The following is a 17,021-nucleotide window of genomic DNA, read 5'->3' as shown; positions in this document are numbered from 1 at the left end:
TGGCTGCAACCAATCATTAATTTAGAGAGACAGTTAACAACTGCAGGACCATCATCTGATGGTTGCCTGACATTCCTAGTTGGGGTAGGGGCTCTCCTGCCCTGCTCCCATCTGCCTGACTGTAACAAGGCCATGCTCCCCAGGTCACTCTGCACTGCCTTGGCCATAGGGATGGTTCATCTGCTTGGATAGGTCAGGTGGCGCTTGCAGGCAGGGATTGTGACCTATAGTCTCGCATTCCCAGAACTACCACTTGTCTTGCATGGAGCAGGTGCAGAAAGAAAATTCTGGGTGAACTGAGTGAGGCTTCACCACAGGCGACTCTGAACAAAGGTGAAGGCCACACTCAAAACGCCAGGGCTGGTGCTGGCCTCAGGGCCAGGTACCTTAGGAAGCATCTGGAAAGCCCTCAGTTACTTGCTGTTCAAAGTTGGGAAGGGGACTGGGTAGCCGGGCCTCTTCTGTTTTCCAGAGCAGATTGAAGGCTTGGGCTCCTGACAACCACCTTTTTTTTTTTTTTTTTTCTGACAGTCTTGTTCTGTCACCCAGGGTGGAGTGCAGTGGTGTCATCTCTGCTCACTGCAACCTCCGCCACATGGGTTTAAGGGATTCTCGTGCCTCAGCCTCCTGAGTAGTTGCGACTACAGGTGCACGCCACCATGCCCATCTAATTTTTTTTGTATTTTTAGTAGAGATGGGGTTATCCGTGTTGGCCAGGCTGGTCTCAAACTCCTGACCTCAGGTGATCTGCCCACCTTGGCCTCCCAAAGTGCTGGGATTACAGGCGTAAGCCACCACGCATGGCCAGGACCACCCTTTTTAGCTCCTGGGCCCTCCGTTTTATGTCCACTCTTGGCTTGTTGTCAGCGGCAAGGTCCGGTGTCCACTGCGGAGCCCGTGAGTGATGGCCATTCCTGCTGGCATTTGGTGTTGGCACTGACTCTCCTAGCTGTGGGGCCACCTACAGCTGCTTCTGCTTAGCGAATTGTGACATGTACAGATCTTTCCACCTTCCTCACCTTTGGCCACCACTTCCTTTCCCACCCTGGGCCCAGAACATGTGGGTCATGGGCTGAGTATCAGTGCTCACTTCTGGCCATTGCCCAGCATGGGGAGAATGGGCCTCTTACACGAGGAGCCTGGCATGGCCCCTGGGGTTACAAAGTGCCATGTCTGCCTCTCCCTGGGTTGGTGGCAAGCTTCGTTTTTATTGGCCCTGCCTCACGGGTATTCTGCCCAGCAGCCAAGCTTTGAGGCTGACTTTAGCCTTTAGGTGCTTCCAATAAGGAATGCCTCCAAGAGGCATTCTTAGGCCCATGGCAAAAAGTGGTATGGGCTAAGGTGGCCTCTGCATCACTGGTAGGCTGTAGGGGATGAGCATAAAAAGAAGCTGAGGCAGGCAGCCAGCTACCATGGGAAGACAGAGATGGCTGGTCTCCCAGGCCCAGGTTAATCACTAGGGGGCCACTTACTACCATGGCAAGGGCTGTGACGACAGCAGGTGAGCACAGGGTTTGCCTTTCTCCCCGCAGGGGTCTTCACGGCTCCTTATGATGGGCGCTACCTGATCACGGCCACCCTCACCCCCGAGAGAGACGCCTACGTGGAAGCAGTGCTGTCGGTCTCCAACGCCAGCGTGGCCCAGCTGCATACCGCTGGGTACAGGGGAGAGTTCCTGGAATACCACCGCCCTCCAGGGGCTTTGCATACCTGCGGGGGCCCGGGGGCATTCCACCTCATCGTGCACCTGAAGGCGGGAGATGCAGTCAACGTCGTGGTGACTGGAGGCAAGCTGGCTCACACAGACTTTGACGAAATGTACTCCACATTTAGTGGGGTTTTCTTATATCCTTTCCTTTCCCACCTCTAAGGTGGCTGGGGAGATGTCAGGGGAAAGATAGATAGTTGTAAAAACTCTAAAGCTTTAATATATTCGGTTTGTATGTAATGGAAGCACGGGGCTAGAGTTTCCACATAGGCCCCAACATAAAGGCCTTCCCTCGCTGTTGAGGCCACCATGCCTTACTGCATCCAGCCAGGCTGCAAAGAGTGAGGCACACGGTGAACATGGCCACTGACTTTTCTGCCACCCTAACTGGACAACTGGAAGACTTGGAAAGGCCTCTACCTGTATCTACACTCTGAGGGCCCTGGACTGGGCCTGAGCTTGCCACAGAGGCTCCGTCTGACTGTGGGCTGGGAGGAGGGAGGCAGGGGAGAGCCGGTCACGGTGGCTGGTCTTTACTGCAGGGCAGCACTGTGGCCAGCTGTCTGTCTTTACACTGCATGCAGAAGTTTAAACACTGAAGTGCCGAAGTGGCCCGTGCCGCCGCACAGAGACCCCGACTTTAGTTTGGGCTGTTCCACGCTTGGCTCACCATTGCCGCCTGGGACTTAGCCTGCTCAGGCGGGCCTTGGCCCAGCTGCAAATAGGGATGCGTTAGATAGAGACTGTTCCCAAAGCTTGCTGGGCTCCTTAAATGGCATGTACAATTTAAGTGCAAAGACAGGGAGTGTCAATAAAGATGTAAAGCCATTTCCAGTTACTTTTGTTAATTTAAGTGTGGTCCCTTACAGATCGGGAGTTGTTGCTAAAAAGCAAACTTAAGAAATTTTTTGTTTCAAAAAGGGCTACAGAAAGTAATCTTGAGTAAAATTAATCTCAGCTACAAAACTGTTACCCCTCCACATCCAAGCTATACACTTGGGTTTTGTTTCTGGCTTGTGAAGACGGACCAGATGTGCATGGAGGTCAAGGCCCCATGTCATCTGCAGCTGGAGCGGCTCCTCTGGGGATGCTGCACTCAGATCCCACAGCAGCTGCCCAGGCTAACTTGATCCCTGCTGCTTCACTGCACCAATCTCCAGCAGACACAGCTCGCCGAGCTCTTGGGTTTCTAAGCAGCAGGAGGCTCAACCTAACGCTGGCCACACGCTGACAGCTGAGCCCATCTGAGAACACGGCATCTTCACACAGCGAGACGCCTCCACTGAGGGGAGGCCCGGGAGTATTAATCTGTCACCAGTGGCCACGGAGACCTCTCAGCACCCTTAGTTCAAGGTAGTCTCTGTGGATCAGGTTGGTAAAACCTACTGGTTAATCAAGTCCCACTGGGGAAAGGTTTGGACGGTAGAATCAAGAGCTGCAGTTTCCTTGGCCCAGAAGATGCTCTTATGCTGTAAAAAAAAATGCTTTAAGAATTGTTTGCAAATGAATTTACAGGGTGGCCACTGGACACTTCAGAGTTCCTATTTACTCCCCCCGCCACAGCTAGGAAGATATCAGCAAGAACTAAAGGTTTGCCGTTTTATTATTTAAAATGTGGACCTCTTTGTCCAGGAGCGGGAGGGAGAATGGCATCCCACCCCATTACTACAGCTGGGGAACTGGCTAAAGACAGCTGTCAGAGTATCCTTGGCTGTCCTAGGAATGACTCATGGAAAGCGCCCCAGTGCAGCAGTGTTTTCAGGAAAACCCAGCGGGCACGCGCCATCGCCCTCTCCTCTCCTCTCACGCTCCTTTTGAAAAGACCGCACTCGGCGCCCAAGGGGACGTGCTCAAGAGCTGCAGGGGCAGGGCCCAGGCAAAAGGTGGGTGATGACTACCTGCTGCTTTCCCTACTCCGTAGATGGGTCTGGAACATCGGGTAAAACCCAGTCCTCCTCTCAGTGCATCTCTACTCACCAACAATGGTGAATCTCAGCTCTGTGTATTCAAGACAGGCAAAACAGAATATGCCTCATTATGGCTGGAGCCTGCCTCTACTTTGAGATAAAGCTGGATGACAGGTGGATCCTGGCCCACTTAGGAGACATCTTTAGAAAGGGAAAGGCTGTCTTTTTGTACAGGTAGTAGAACAACAAGGTCAGCTGAGCTTAAGGCTGTGGGGTTCGAAGCAGCCCTTCAAGAAATCATCACCCCTGAAGTAGTGCCTGCGAGTCAGAGGCATACCAAACCCTGAGACAGAATCAGGCACAAGTTCACAACTTTTTTTTTTTTTGGGGGGGGGAGACAGTCCTACTCTGTCGCCCAGGCTGGAGTGCAGTAGCGCGATCTCAGCTCACTGCAACCTCCGCCTCCCAGGTTCAAGCAATTCTCCTACCTCAGCCTCCCGAGTAGCAGGGACTACAGGTGCATGCCGCCACGCCCGGTTAATTTTTTGTATTTTAGTAGAGACGGGGTTTCACCGTGTTGCCCAGGCTGGTCGCGAACTCCTGAGCTCAGCCAATCCGCCCACCTCGGCCTCCCAAAGTGCTGGGATTACAGGTATGAGCCACCACGCCCAGCCAAGTTCACAACTTCTGATATCAAGTTGTTGCTGAGAAAAGGTCAGGACACTTCTTAAGTAGAGAAGGACTGTGACATCCCCTCCAAACCTCCATGTAACACTAACAAATGGCCTCATTTACACGATTAAAAACAAAATGGTATCGTCAATAAATGCAAACCTTAAACTGCATTTGAAATTACTTCCTGGTTGGCATGTTAATCTAGCTTTCCCAGGTGACTAATTTTCTCACAATTTATGTATTTGCAGCTTGACAGGGAGTATTTGTGATTGGAGTCACTTCGTTCATGCCTGTAAGCTTGGAAACCCAGCTTTGCACATATCCAATCCACACCACAGCCCCTTTCTAAACATAAATGTGTATTTTCCTTATGCCATCCTATAAACGGGAAAGAAAACGGAAGGACACATGCCAACTCCAATGGGTGCGGGGCAAAACAGAGAGAAGCCACACGCAGGCACGTCCTCAGAGCTCAGGTATGCAAAGTTCACTGCTCCCCTGAAGCCCTCAAAGCTGCTCTGGGTAAAGACCATTTCCTTTGTAACCAATTTCCCTGAGCTCTTCTTTTGCATTCCCAAAGACCCATGGTTGCCATCACGTCATGGCAAGGAGGCACGGAATGCAAACATTTCCATCCTGAACACACGCTCCTGTGGAGGGCCTTTGGGATGCAGGGTTCAGCATATGCTGCATCTGGTTAAGGGCCCAGCAATCTGAGAGGACAAAACATCACCATGTAAGTAATATATGCGATGTGGTTTTGATCAAAGGTCACTCTGACTCTGTGATGAAAACATCAGGATTGATTGCTAAATCATACCCACCCTAAGGAAGGGTTTAAGGAAAGGTGGGGTGTCCAGGGGCTCTGGACAGGACTCCCAGGGAATTCAAGTGCTTAGGGAGAGGAGGTAAACACAGCCTCCTGGACAGCCCTGAGACCACAGCAGAAGTCACATATGGATGGGTCATTTCCTGGCAGAAGGTACAAAGCAAGAGGTTAGTTCCTGGGGGTGTAGCTGCACTTCTGAAGCCAGGTTTTAAGAATAAGCAACAAAAAGGAGCTCCTGCTGTAGACAAATTTAAGTGTCAGCAAAGATCAAGATGCTAATTTATGGAAATTACCAATTTCTGGCAAGAATCTAGAAAGATGGTTTCAATGTCCCCTGAAGAAAAGAGCCAAATGCATTCAGTTTATGTTCGTTTATTGTTGTAACATTTTGTTTTGAACATCAAACACTGCACCAAAATATTAGCCATTCATCTTGCAACAATTGCTTTACTGTAACTAAGAGTACTGTACTGATGATGTTTACAATTAACTTTGGACAACTTAAAACTTATTAGTGACATTGCTGTCTAATAATCAAATACTTCATCATAGGCTGAACATAATTATTAAAAGAGCAAAGTTTCCCCTCCCTTTCTTACTTTCAAACAAAACCAAAAGAGTAGTTTTCATCTGGAAAGAGCACTTACTTCAGGGAAAGACTCAATTTTTAACCAGTTTTATTAAACCCTGGAAGCTCTACAACATGGGAAAACATCGAAATTCCCTGGAAGTCTGTTTTTGCCAACTTGTAAAAAGTGAAAGAGCTGACTTCCTTGTTTGTTCTTTAAAGGGTTGGCCTGCACCTGCAGTGCCAACTGTGGAAGGGCTGTGTGCAGGCCCCACAGTTGCAGGGGCTGTTTCGGGCCAGCGCTTCCCAGTCATCCACTCTCCTTTGTCCCTCGGTTGTTCTGTGACTTTGAGCAGCTTTCATTTTAGGACATCCCATTTTTAAGTTTTTTCTTTTTCCAGTTGAAAACTATGCACATGTTTTTAGACAGGGCAAAACACAACACAGTACCCAAAAACGGAGGCAGCCTGCATGCTCCAGGTCTACACGAGCACCTCACAGCCTGACAAGGGGCAGACAGCAACTCACACGGGACGAGCTTCAGCACACAGACAGCAAAGCAAATACGAGACTTAGACTGAACTGCAAAGAGGGAAAGGGCCATTTCACCAATGGAGTAACTGAGAGAATAATGACTTAGAGCCCAATCTGCCTGCCATCTCCCTGAGCCGTCACCCGTCACTGAAGATAGCGCGAGGGTGATGCTTCAACTCACCATCCTAAGGGTTTGTGTACAAACACACTCGAGGGCATCTCTTTCACAGAAAGAACAAATGTCATTTGTACCAAATGGCAATGGATTTTCAGCACAAACTTAATACTTTCCTAACACTACAGCAATAGTAATCATCTACTTTCAGCAAGAGGGACTCCTTTAAACAAGGAAAAAGACTCACATTAATTAGCCTATGTACCCACTGGATCAATCTGCAGCAACAAAGTCTAGTGCTAGCAGACACAGGGACAGAGGGACCAGCTACCCTCAACACAGGGCCAGGAGAGCCGGGTCCTAGACTGAACCCTCTAAGAAGGCCCATGTGTCCAAAGAGAAGAGCTGTCAAGAAAAAGAAACTAGTCAAAAACTCTTTAAAGGACAACCTAAAAAGGATTAAAGATGTATATGAAGATTTTTCAGTACCATACATAGGCAAAGAAGTCCTACTATAAGCTCAGTTAAACACACAAAGCTCTCATTCTTCCTCTAAATAGAAGGTAGTCAAGAGGACACACAGATGGCATCTATGAAATAAGGTGGCTGCATGGCTGCTGTACTAGAATTCACAAACTGGGTAGAACTTCATATAAACAGAACCCAGGATCCCTAACCTACTGTAGATAAATAAACTCATTAAACAATTAGTCCTTATGAACTATTTAAGCTGGGGGAAGCTTTGCATGGGAGAAGGCTCATGTGGTCCCTTCTCTGGGAACATGAGCCTTCCTAGGTTTTGCCACTGAGAACTGTGTTTAGGGGATTTCAACATTGTCTCTGCATCCGACAAGCACTAGGAAAATGGCTGAAATCAGTCAGGGACTTTCAACTCTCCAATCTGGAAAAATAACCACCCCTATTTCTCTATCTCTAGATCAGCATTATTTCAGGTGAAGCAAACTAAAACATGTAGAGGTTCCACTACAACGGCAGGGGCATGAAGAGTTGGCCATGAGACCACCCCGAGCACCAAGCCTATATCTGCAGATCCCTCTCTGCTCAGGAACCACCATGTCCTGTGTTCTCGCCAATGGAGACCAAGACCTGGGGTTGGTTCTGGGCTCCTGACAGTTCTCTTGATGTTAAGAGTGCAGCTCTGTCAACACTCAGCAAACCAAAAGCTCTGGAGCAGCTTATGGCACACCTTTCCCTGGTGCCATCTCTTCAGACATGATGTGAGCTCATTACAATCGCATCAGTAAATGGAGCTACCATGTATATTTTAGTGAAAATACGTAGGCACCCGTGTCCCCATGGGGTCTCACAGGGCTAGGTTGGGGACACTGCTCGGGGGGCAGTCTGCTCCATAGGAGCTCCAAGACCCCTCTTTGACACTGCTTCCACGGGCCCGATTACAGGGTGTGATTCCAAAAGCCAAAGTCACACACTGCTGGCCAGTGCCTTTAAGCAAGCTTCACTGTGCTTCCCTGACAAATCTGAATCACAGAATTTTAGAAATCCTGTCCCAAGGCAAGATGCTTTCCAAAGGCCCACACCAGGCAGCAAGCAGAGGGATCCAGCGCTCTTCCCAGGACCCCACTCAACCGCCTATCTGCATTTCTGAGGCCTCCCTAAAAGCAGAGTTGTTGGGGGCGGGGCGGGGTTTGGTCTGTTTTAAGACCCACCTTCCCACTTTTATTACAGACATCAAATATATACTTGTGAGACCTGTTCTTCTGGTGAGGTCTAAGAAATTAAGGGCTCGTGGAGTTGTCACAGATGAGAGGAGGATGCTCTGTGGGGATCTTTCCCCAAAGAGGGCCAGGTTTATGGGACTGGGCTCAGTGGCTCTGGTGCATGGGCCCTGCAGGGGCTGGGGTCCTGCCCAACTTGGCCCACTGGAGCAGCTGACCCCTTCAGTGTAGCAGGAAATGAGGCACCCAGAGGAGAAACGTGCACAGGCAGCTTCAGCCAGCATCACTGACTGGGCCCGCAGCAGTTCAGGGACCCTGACATCTGAAGACAGCCCTGGTTACAGAAGCCACCTCAACTGCCCAGTGGAAACTGGAACACTTCACTGTGTGCAGTGTTTTGGTCCACTCTTTTTTAGCTGCTTTTTTTCTTCCTTTAAAATGATGCAATGGAAGGAGGCCCCAGCTCACAGCAGGAAATATGTGTGCGACCCACGAAGGAGGGATCCCAGGCCTCCAGCCCCAGGCCCAGTTCCTCCCTTCTCCTTCCAGGAGCTGAGCTGCAGACCTGCCGAGCCTGAGCAGCCGGCCTGGGAAGGCAAAGGAGGATGGCGGGACCAGCTCCAGAAGCACCCGTCTCCGCTGGGGAAGGCTGTTATCTGAGGTCAGCAGAAGAGCCAGCTGCCTTCCCTTGCTGTGGGGAGGGGGACCAAGCCCTGCCCACCCACTGAGGTGCCGCCTCAAGACAGGACATCCAGGTCCACTTCAGGGATCGGGTCTCGCCAGTAGCAGAAGGAGCTGAACTCCGGGCAGGGAAAAGCGGAATTCTGCTCCTTACTGAGAAGGGGGAACACATGCTCCACGAGCTCACTCAGCCTGTGATACCTAAGAGAAAGGTTGGGGAAGAGGCACAGGCTATTACTTCAAGATCGGTCAAAGGCACAAGATAGGGGGCTGTGAAGCTGTCACTCAGATTGCTCAGGTGGGCAGGTTCAGAGGCAGGCCTCAGTCCCATCACAGGGCTCAAACTCCCTCTTACAAGTCTAGGATAACCAGAGACCCCCTCAAACAGATATTGTGAAAGAGAGATACCCACAGAGGAGATGTAGCTGATCCTTTGATCAGGGCCTGATCTTAAGGATCAGGGGGAAAAGGACAGGGTCTGTCTGTCCCCAACTGTACCCCTGGCTGCAGGGCGCTGGGCTGAGAGCTGAGAATGTACTTACGATGACTTGTTTCCTTTGGTTCTTTCTTGTATTAATTCACCCTTGGGGTTCACGGTGAATATTCTACAGTCTGGAACTCCAACTTGTGTGTAGGCATAGACATCCTGCAGAAGAAAATAGCAAGCGGGTGATTCCAGGGAGGAGAATTCAGGAGATACTTCTCAGGCTCCTTGTGAGCCAGAAGCACTGCACAGACAGACTCAACAGAAAACATGCGGAGGCGGCACAGTGCAGTTGCCACCGAAACTGAGCTTTAGACAAACCTAAACTACAGAGTGGTGCTTGGAGAGTCAGAAAACTTGGGCAGCCACCAAGGGGAAGCCAGGGGCCCTGGCGCAGAAGAGGCCAGAGAGGCCACATCTTCTGCACACCTGAGGCCCGATGGCCCTGCAGAAGGGAGGCAGGTTGGGAAGTGCTAGCGAAGGGCCAGCACTGACCCTGGCTCTGGGGTGATCCAAGGACGCAGCTCAGAACTGCTTAGAAGAGGAGCCAGAGCTGCCTGAGGAAATGGAATGGCAGCCACAGAAACGATGGAAAAGCGTCCTTCGTATAAATTCTGGGGCAGATCTGCACCTACAGGACCTCCCCAGTTGCTATAGCTATTTGGAATAGATCAAGTGAAAACCGAACAAGCAGAACAGATGTCTCATTTTGCTTACAAAACTGCTTTGAGAATTGGGACGTGGCTACACCCCACGAAGTACATCCCTCTGAATTTCACCCACACACATCAGAACCCAGAGCCCAGGAGATACTCACATTTGGACGGTTTCCAAAGGCAGCATAGAAGGGCTGCTTAGACGGGGCAAACAGGTTCTTGATATCATTTAGACACTCAATTTTGAACTTCTCTGGTTTCTTTTCTATCACTTCTCTAAGAAAAAAATACAAATACAATCACCAATCTCAAAATGGTTGTTTTCCCCAGTGAGTGGTCCTAAAAAAATCTTAGTGCTCACAACCACCCAATTTCTTCAACCCTTTGTAACTGGAATCTTTCCTTCTCCTTCTTTGCCAGTCTGATAACTAAGAAAATTTGAGTGATGAAGTTTAGGGAAGGAGAAAACTTGACGGTTCCTAGAACCTGCCTTTCTTCACCAGGCCCGCCACATGGCAAGTGAGCAGTATGTGGTAGGACACCACCAGGGACCAAAGAACTGGGAGAGGCGTGGCGGCTCCAACATCTGACGTCTGTTCCCACATATCCCCCCACCTTGGGCCCAGCCCCACCCACATGCTGGGGCAGCGGGCTGCCTGCCGGAGAGGTACCTGTGGAAGGCGGAGAACAAGCTGCTGGGGGACAGCATCAGGGGGCCCCGGGGCAAGATTGTGCCCTTGTCATTGACCCAGTGCAGGTAGCCACGGGTCATGTCGGCCATGCCGATGGCACGGGCCGAGCAGTACAGAAACTTGTAGCCATTCCTGAAAGAAAACACACCCTGTTAGCCCACATGTTCTGGCTAAGAGAAAAAAAAACAAAAAAAAAACCCCACACTTTTCTTTCTTTCTTTTTTTTTTTTTTTTTTTTGAGTCTCACTCTGTTACCCAGGCTGGAGTGCTGTGGCGCCATCTCGGCTCACTGAAACCTCCACCTCCTGGATTCAAGCAATTCTCCTGCCTCAGCCTCCCAAGTAGCTAGGATTACAGGCATGCGACACCATGCCCGGCTTAATTTTTATATTTTTTAGTAGAGACAGGGTTTCACCATGTTGGCTAGGTTGGTCTTAAGCTCCTAACCTCAGGTGATCTGCCCACCTCAGCCTCCCAAAGTGCTGGGATTACAGGTGTGAGCCACCATGCCCAACCCACACTTTTCTTTTAAAAGATCCAAATAAACTTCCTCTCATTTACTGTGAAAACCAAATTCTCAAATTTAGCAGGAAACTGCTTAGGATTATAGAAGTTTCACCTTTCCATGGAAAACGTGGGAAAAAAATGGAGGTACAGGCAACTAAGGATTATGTTAAGTTTGTAAGTACTGATATAAAATGTTCAGCATCTAGTCCATGAAAGCCAGATTAGAGGACAGAAAAAACCTTGGACTATCTTTAAATTACCCACTGTAAAGAAAAAATATAGGGGACATTATTTATAAAGGCAATGTGCAAGATGCAAACCACTCCATCAGACAAGAAGCAAAATTATACCCAGGTAACTGACATATTCGTAATTTTCATATTATGGTATTCTCAACTAATGCTAAAGACACTGAGATTCTTCAGATCAATGTAATATATGTATTAGGAACCCACAAAGGCCATGGCACGGCTATCTTCCCCTCAAAGGGTGCCCCAAGAGAGAGCAGCCCCTGCAAGAACTACTTCCCTCATGCATGCGTGCACTATCTACTCAAAGAAATACAATTTTAAGGCTGGGTGCAATAGCTCATGCCTGTAATCCCAGCACTTTGGGAGGCCGAGGCGGGGAGATCACCTGAGGTTCGGAGTTCAAGACCAGCCTGACCAACATGATGAAACCCCATCTGTACTAAAAATACAAAATTAGCTGGGCGTGGTGGCATGTGCCGGTAATCCCAGCTACTCGGGAGACTGAGGCAGAAGAATCACTTGAACCCGGGAGGTGGAGACTGCAGTGAGCCAAGGTCACGCCATTGCACTTCAGCCTGGGCGACGAGAGCAAAATTCCATTTCAAAAAAAAAAAAAAAAAATTTAAAATACCCAGAAAATAAACCAAAAATGAAAATCAGCTATCTTATTAAATTCTAGCTAAAAAAATAACTGTCATTCTAGTTATAGATATAGGTAGTGCCTGAAACACAGCACTGTGAGGATTAACTGAGATGACATAGGTTCGATGCCAATGCCAGGTGCACACGGCTCCCACATCATCAACGGGAAAGGAGTGAGGAAGAGTGGGAATGCTTCAGCATAAACACATGACTCATGTGGACTGAAGACTTACACCATTGTTCTATAGTTCTTAAAGCAAGCTTCCAGCTCACCAGAGCGAGTTAACATGTGGGGAGGGTACCTACTCATTGATGGAATGGTAGAGCTTTGCTATACCCTGGTGGGTCCAGTCTTTGCCCAGCTGTGGGAGAATCTGTCCCAAAGCATCCGACCTAAGAAGACGGTAGAAACAGGAAAAGCTATGAGGAATCAAACACATACAGCGTTTTCCTATTTGGTTGACTATCAGCTGCCAATAACTAATTGGTGACGGGACACTCTTGAAAGGGGATTTAATCACAGCTTCAAGCAACTGCAAGGCCATCCCATGCAAATGCACCCACTGAGGTGCTTCTGAAAGCGGAGTCTCACGAGCGCCAGATGTGTGTGTTTGGAGGTAACTGACTGCCACACATTCTCTTTTCCTCTGCCCCAATGTCAAGGGGCTTGTTTTCGTATCAGAATTGAAACCAAATAACTAAATCTTTCCAAAAGTGATTTTTGACATTTGTTATGCACCCTCACCATCTCCTCCATGCAAAAAAATGACCCCATGTGGACTATACTGGGGACGCCTCAGGGCATATGGCTTATAAAATGCCTTGGCTGAGGGCTTCGATCCCCAGGTGAGGAACTCCCCACCACACACTGCCTGCCCCTCCCTGAGCACGGGGCTGTTCCTTGCCACCCACCTGAAGGATTGAGCTTACTTGGTTATTGTCCCATCAATATCAGAAATGATGATCTTGTCATTCCAGTTCCACAGGTAAATGGTCCCTGCACAGCGACAGGTGCCTTGATACTGGGTTGTAATACTAAACACAACATCATTTGGGCCATCGTGGAGCTTCAGTTTTGCCTTTTTAAAAAGCGTAAGAATAAAGAAAATCAGCTGAAAACATAGTTTGAAATGATTTAAAAATTTACAGAACAACAACTGGTGTCTCGGAATCCCAACAAGAGGCAGGATGGTTTCCAGGGTCTTAGACACAGCCCACCCTGTGCCCAGTGCAGCTAACAATGCTGAGGGAGCCACTGCCTGAACAGTATTTTGGGGTTCCAGGGACTTCTCTGAACACCCACAAAGCAAAAGGTCTACTACTCTTATTCCACACCTGAGAATTACTGCTTTAGCCACAGCCTGCTCTGGTCCCAGCAAGACCTTTTCATACCGAAAATGGGTCAAAGTCAGGGTGTGAAATAAGAAGAGAAATTGTGTCTAAAATGTCATTTCCCTATTGCTGTGGCTCCTAAGAGACAGTACCTGGCTGAGCGCTGGGTTAGCTGTGTACGACTGACTCTCAAGAGATGGAGGAAGGAGGTCTGGGGTGGGTGGCAGGACCCAAGCCACAGGTTCCCCAGGTGGGCCTGATAGCTCTTGGGGGCGGCGGTCGTGGTTCCACTGTGGATAGGCATTGACACGACCATGCCGTGTGGCGTGTATGCAGCTGGGGACGTGTGGACAGAAGAGGATGTGCATCAAATTAAGCCATTACTAAAATAAGTCCTACTGGACAACACGGATCATGCAAGACTCACGATCTGGTCTGAGGAAAGGCGGAGAGACTTCTTATATGAAGTTGTGCTGCCGTGGCTCAGGGGCTCTGTAGGGATGGGGTCCACTGTGATGGATTCTTCGAGCTCCTGTGACCCCTCATCACTCGAGGAGTCATTCTCGGCCGGCCTGTTCAACATTAGCCCAGTTACGGAAGAGGCAGCAGGGCATTTTATTGATGAGAGCTTTTCATTTAGGATCAAGAAAATAAAGATATCCTAAATCCTTTCTAAGAATGGGTACAATTATCCCTTCTGCCATTCTCCCATATCCACAGCTCTGTACGCCTGAAATATTCATATTGTTAACTGATAAGGCCACTTTCATAACTGGCAAGCACTTACTTTCTGACTATGACCTGCTATTTTCTGCTATGCCCAGTGAATGCTAGAAGGTCTACTGACTCTTGTTGAAGAGGGTATGTATGTTTCACAAGGCACAAATTAAAGAAAACATAATCGCTTACAATGATTTAACAAACTCCGGCTGGGTGCGGTGCCTCACACCTGTAATCCCAACACTTTGGGAGGCCGAGTTAGGAGGACACCTTGAGCCCAGGAGTTTGAGACCAGCCTGGGCAACATAGGGAGACCCAGTTTCTACGAAACATTTAAAAATTAGCCAGGGGTAGTGACACTTGTCTGTGGTCCTAACTACTTGGGAGGCTGAGGCAGGTGGACTGCTTGAGCCCAGGAGTTTGAGACCAGCCTGGGCAACACAGCAAGACCCTGTCTCTACAAAATACAAATTTAAAAATTAGCCAGGCATGGTGTCCCATGCCTGTAGTCCCAGCTACTTAGGAGGCCGAGGCAGGATTGCATGAGCCGAGGAGCTATGATTATGCCATTGCACCCCAGCCTGAGTGACACAGTGAGACTCTAGAAAAAAACAAAAACTAGTAAGAAAAATTTTAGACACCCCTTAAAAGATATAGGATGGGGGGTGGTAAGGGGCAAGAAAATAAACCCTCAGCCTTAGACACTAAATGAGACAGCCAAGGGCTGGGAGAAGCAAGCATGCACTGGCCTGGGGGAGGTGGACAGGCAGAAGCAGGAACACGGCGTATCGCGAGCAACTCCTCTCAGGGCTGCTCACCCTAACTGTCCAAAGAATGCTGTTTCTTCCAGGAAATGAAACCCACCCAAGCCAACCTTGAGATTATTTTTTATGTCTCCCTTTGGCTCCGGATGGGATGCAGAGGGAGCAGAGGCACCAGGGACAACACGGCTAAAACATTCCTCATAACCCCTTCCCATACACTGATGCCACGGCTCCATAAGGAGGTAGGGTATTTATTTTTCTAAGCTGGTGATGTTTTTTACAAAAGCAGTTGTCATCTGCTGAGTGGCACAAATATATCACAGCATGTAATATCTGTAGAAGATATTCCCAAGAACTAAACAAGCTGCCAAAATCAACTTAGAAGTAATGGCCCTGCTAGAGAGCCTGAGTGCTATGAGCTGGGCAGAGGACAGGGCACCCACCTGGCACTGGCCGGCTCCTTGGAGCTGGATGGCAGGTCACTGGCTGGCGGTGCCTCAGATTTTCCCTCCTTGGATTCTGGCAGCTGTAACAGCAAGATGATAATGGCAACATGCAATTTTTTCCCTACAGATAAGCCAAGTTCATCAGCAGCCCTCTCTAGGAAAGAACACAACTGCTTTCTGAACCCACAACTTAAAAATGCTCAAAAACCAGACTTTCTCTATTCTGAGCCAAAGAATTAGAAAACGAAGACAGAAGTCATGTGCTTCTACGCAAATCACTGTCCCTACAGACCCAGAAGTAAAACATTTTAAGAGCACCATTTCAAGTCACAAAACATAATACAAGCGACCCAAACTTGTTAGGTCCCCAGCTTCCTTCTCCTCCTGGGAGTAACTCACCACGTGCAGAAGGGACTGAAAGGCAGCCCCCTTGCTGACGTGGACATGAACTTGGTTCAGGCAAGACTTCCCTTCTGACATTTGAAAAACAGGTGAGAACTCCCTGAACCCTCCTTTTCAGAAGGTGTTGGGGAAAAAAAGACTTGCTCTGCTGCTTGTTTAGTATGGTTCTCTGGATGAATTTCTATGGAGAGCTGGTGGAACAGATTCTGGTTATTTGCATCTGGAACTATGCAGGCAGACGATAACCTTCTGCTCCTATCTGATAGGTAATACAGTGAAGCAGAAAGAGCACAGGCTCTGGAGTCAGACTCAAGGTCTTGCCCCAGCTCCATCTCTCACCAGTTACGTGACTTCGTGAAGCACCCAAGTTTCCTTACCTGTGAAATGGCAACTCGAACATCTCTAGTGCTGAGCTACAGTAAAGGACCACTTGGGACAACACCTGCACGTCCTAAGTGCTCAAAAATGGAAACTGCTATATGGTAAAATAGCCCTATACAGTCCAAATTCCTGTGCCTGACAAAAAGGTTTTTTGAATAAATGAAAGATTCATTTCTTTCAGCCCACGGAAACAATGACCTCTAGGTCTGTTACCTGTTTGGTCATGCTTTCTCTCTTTCGCCAAAACCACCAGCGACCAGATTTCTTTGGCATCTTGTCTTTCACCCAGGACTCAACTGTGGCCTGAAAACAACCAACCTGGGTTAGTCTGGGCAATCTACTGGCCACACAGCACCTACCTTCTATGCTAGCCTGAAGGACGGGGCCTTACTATGGAATGTGAGAACGTGAGCGATGCTCTCTTCACACCTCCCAGATTCCTCTAGCGTTTTTAACACCTCTGAGAGACAGACCCCGTCCTGCTTTCATGGCAGCACAGCTTTGTGACAGCTCTGTGGCATGAGACCAGGCGGTCTGCTATGTAGGACCTTAGGGGCTGACAGGTGGGCAAATCTCATTTATCTATCTTTGGAAAATGTGGTTCTCATGAGTTAAGAGGACCAACTAGGCTGATGATGTCTTCTTGGTGGACAGATTAAAAACCAATTGTGAGTTTGTATGTAACAGCTATGTTAGCCACCATCTGCCCTAACCACACTGATGTCAAGCTTCTCTTGGCTACATCACCTTCTTCTTGCTGCTTCTTCCCATATTAATGGGAGAAAAAGTTTTTTTCATTCATTCCACATTTAACTTATGATTAGTAAAATCTCTCAACTTTTACAGACCATCAGAAACTAGTATTTATATCTAATAAAAATGAAATAAAGAAGTGGCAGCCCTGCTAATTTCCTAGAGTTTGGGCATGAGATATTTTTAGTGGGTACATATGACTTTGATCTTTTATATTAAATATTAAGCTCAAGTAAAACTTTGAATAGTACCCAGTTCAGAAATATGCACATATGGA

General features: G+C 48.5%; 2 protein-coding genes across 4 annotated transcripts in view; one reads left to right on the top strand and one right to left on the bottom strand.

Annotated features, from left to right (window-relative positions):
- Nucleotides 1-2,546, top strand: part of EMILIN2 (elastin microfibril interfacer 2) — a 65,969-nt gene extending 63,423 nt beyond the window's left edge. For both annotated transcript variants that reach the window (XM_063597306.1, XM_034943765.3), the window contains exon 8: nt 1,533-2,546. In XM_063597306.1, the coding sequence (XP_063453376.1) occupies nt 1,533-1,870 (338 nt within the window). In that variant the 3' untranslated portion in view covers nt 1,871-2,546. The remainder of the gene's footprint in view (nt 1-1,532) is intronic.
- A 2,929-nt stretch (nt 2,547-5,475) lies between these two features.
- LPIN2 (lipin 2) overlaps nt 5,476-17,021 on the bottom strand; it is a 96,198-nt gene continuing 84,652 nt past the window's right edge. For both annotated transcript variants that reach the window (XM_034943766.3, XM_063597307.1), the window contains exons 12-20: nt 16,205-16,294; nt 15,206-15,288; nt 13,706-13,850; nt 12,877-13,025; nt 12,253-12,339; nt 10,526-10,678; nt 10,016-10,130; nt 9,257-9,360; nt 5,476-8,915 (exon numbers count right to left, since the gene is read on the bottom strand). In XM_034943766.3, the coding sequence (XP_034799657.1) occupies nt 8,771-8,915; nt 9,257-9,360; nt 10,016-10,130; nt 10,526-10,678; nt 12,253-12,339; nt 12,877-13,025; nt 13,706-13,850; nt 15,206-15,288; nt 16,205-16,294 (1,071 nt within the window). In that variant the 3' untranslated portion in view covers nt 5,476-8,770. The remainder of the gene's footprint in view (nt 8,916-9,256; nt 9,361-10,015; nt 10,131-10,525; nt 10,679-12,252; nt 12,340-12,876; nt 13,026-13,705; nt 13,851-15,205; nt 15,289-16,204; nt 16,295-17,021) is intronic.

This window comes from Pan paniscus, chromosome 17, assembly GCF_029289425.2.
Source record: "Pan paniscus chromosome 17, NHGRI_mPanPan1-v2.0_pri, whole genome shotgun sequence".
Classification (NCBI taxonomy): domain Eukaryota; kingdom Metazoa; phylum Chordata; class Mammalia; order Primates; family Hominidae; genus Pan; species Pan paniscus.
The sequence above is the reverse complement of the archived record's forward strand: the minus strand, read 5'-3'. Positions and strand labels throughout refer to the sequence as shown.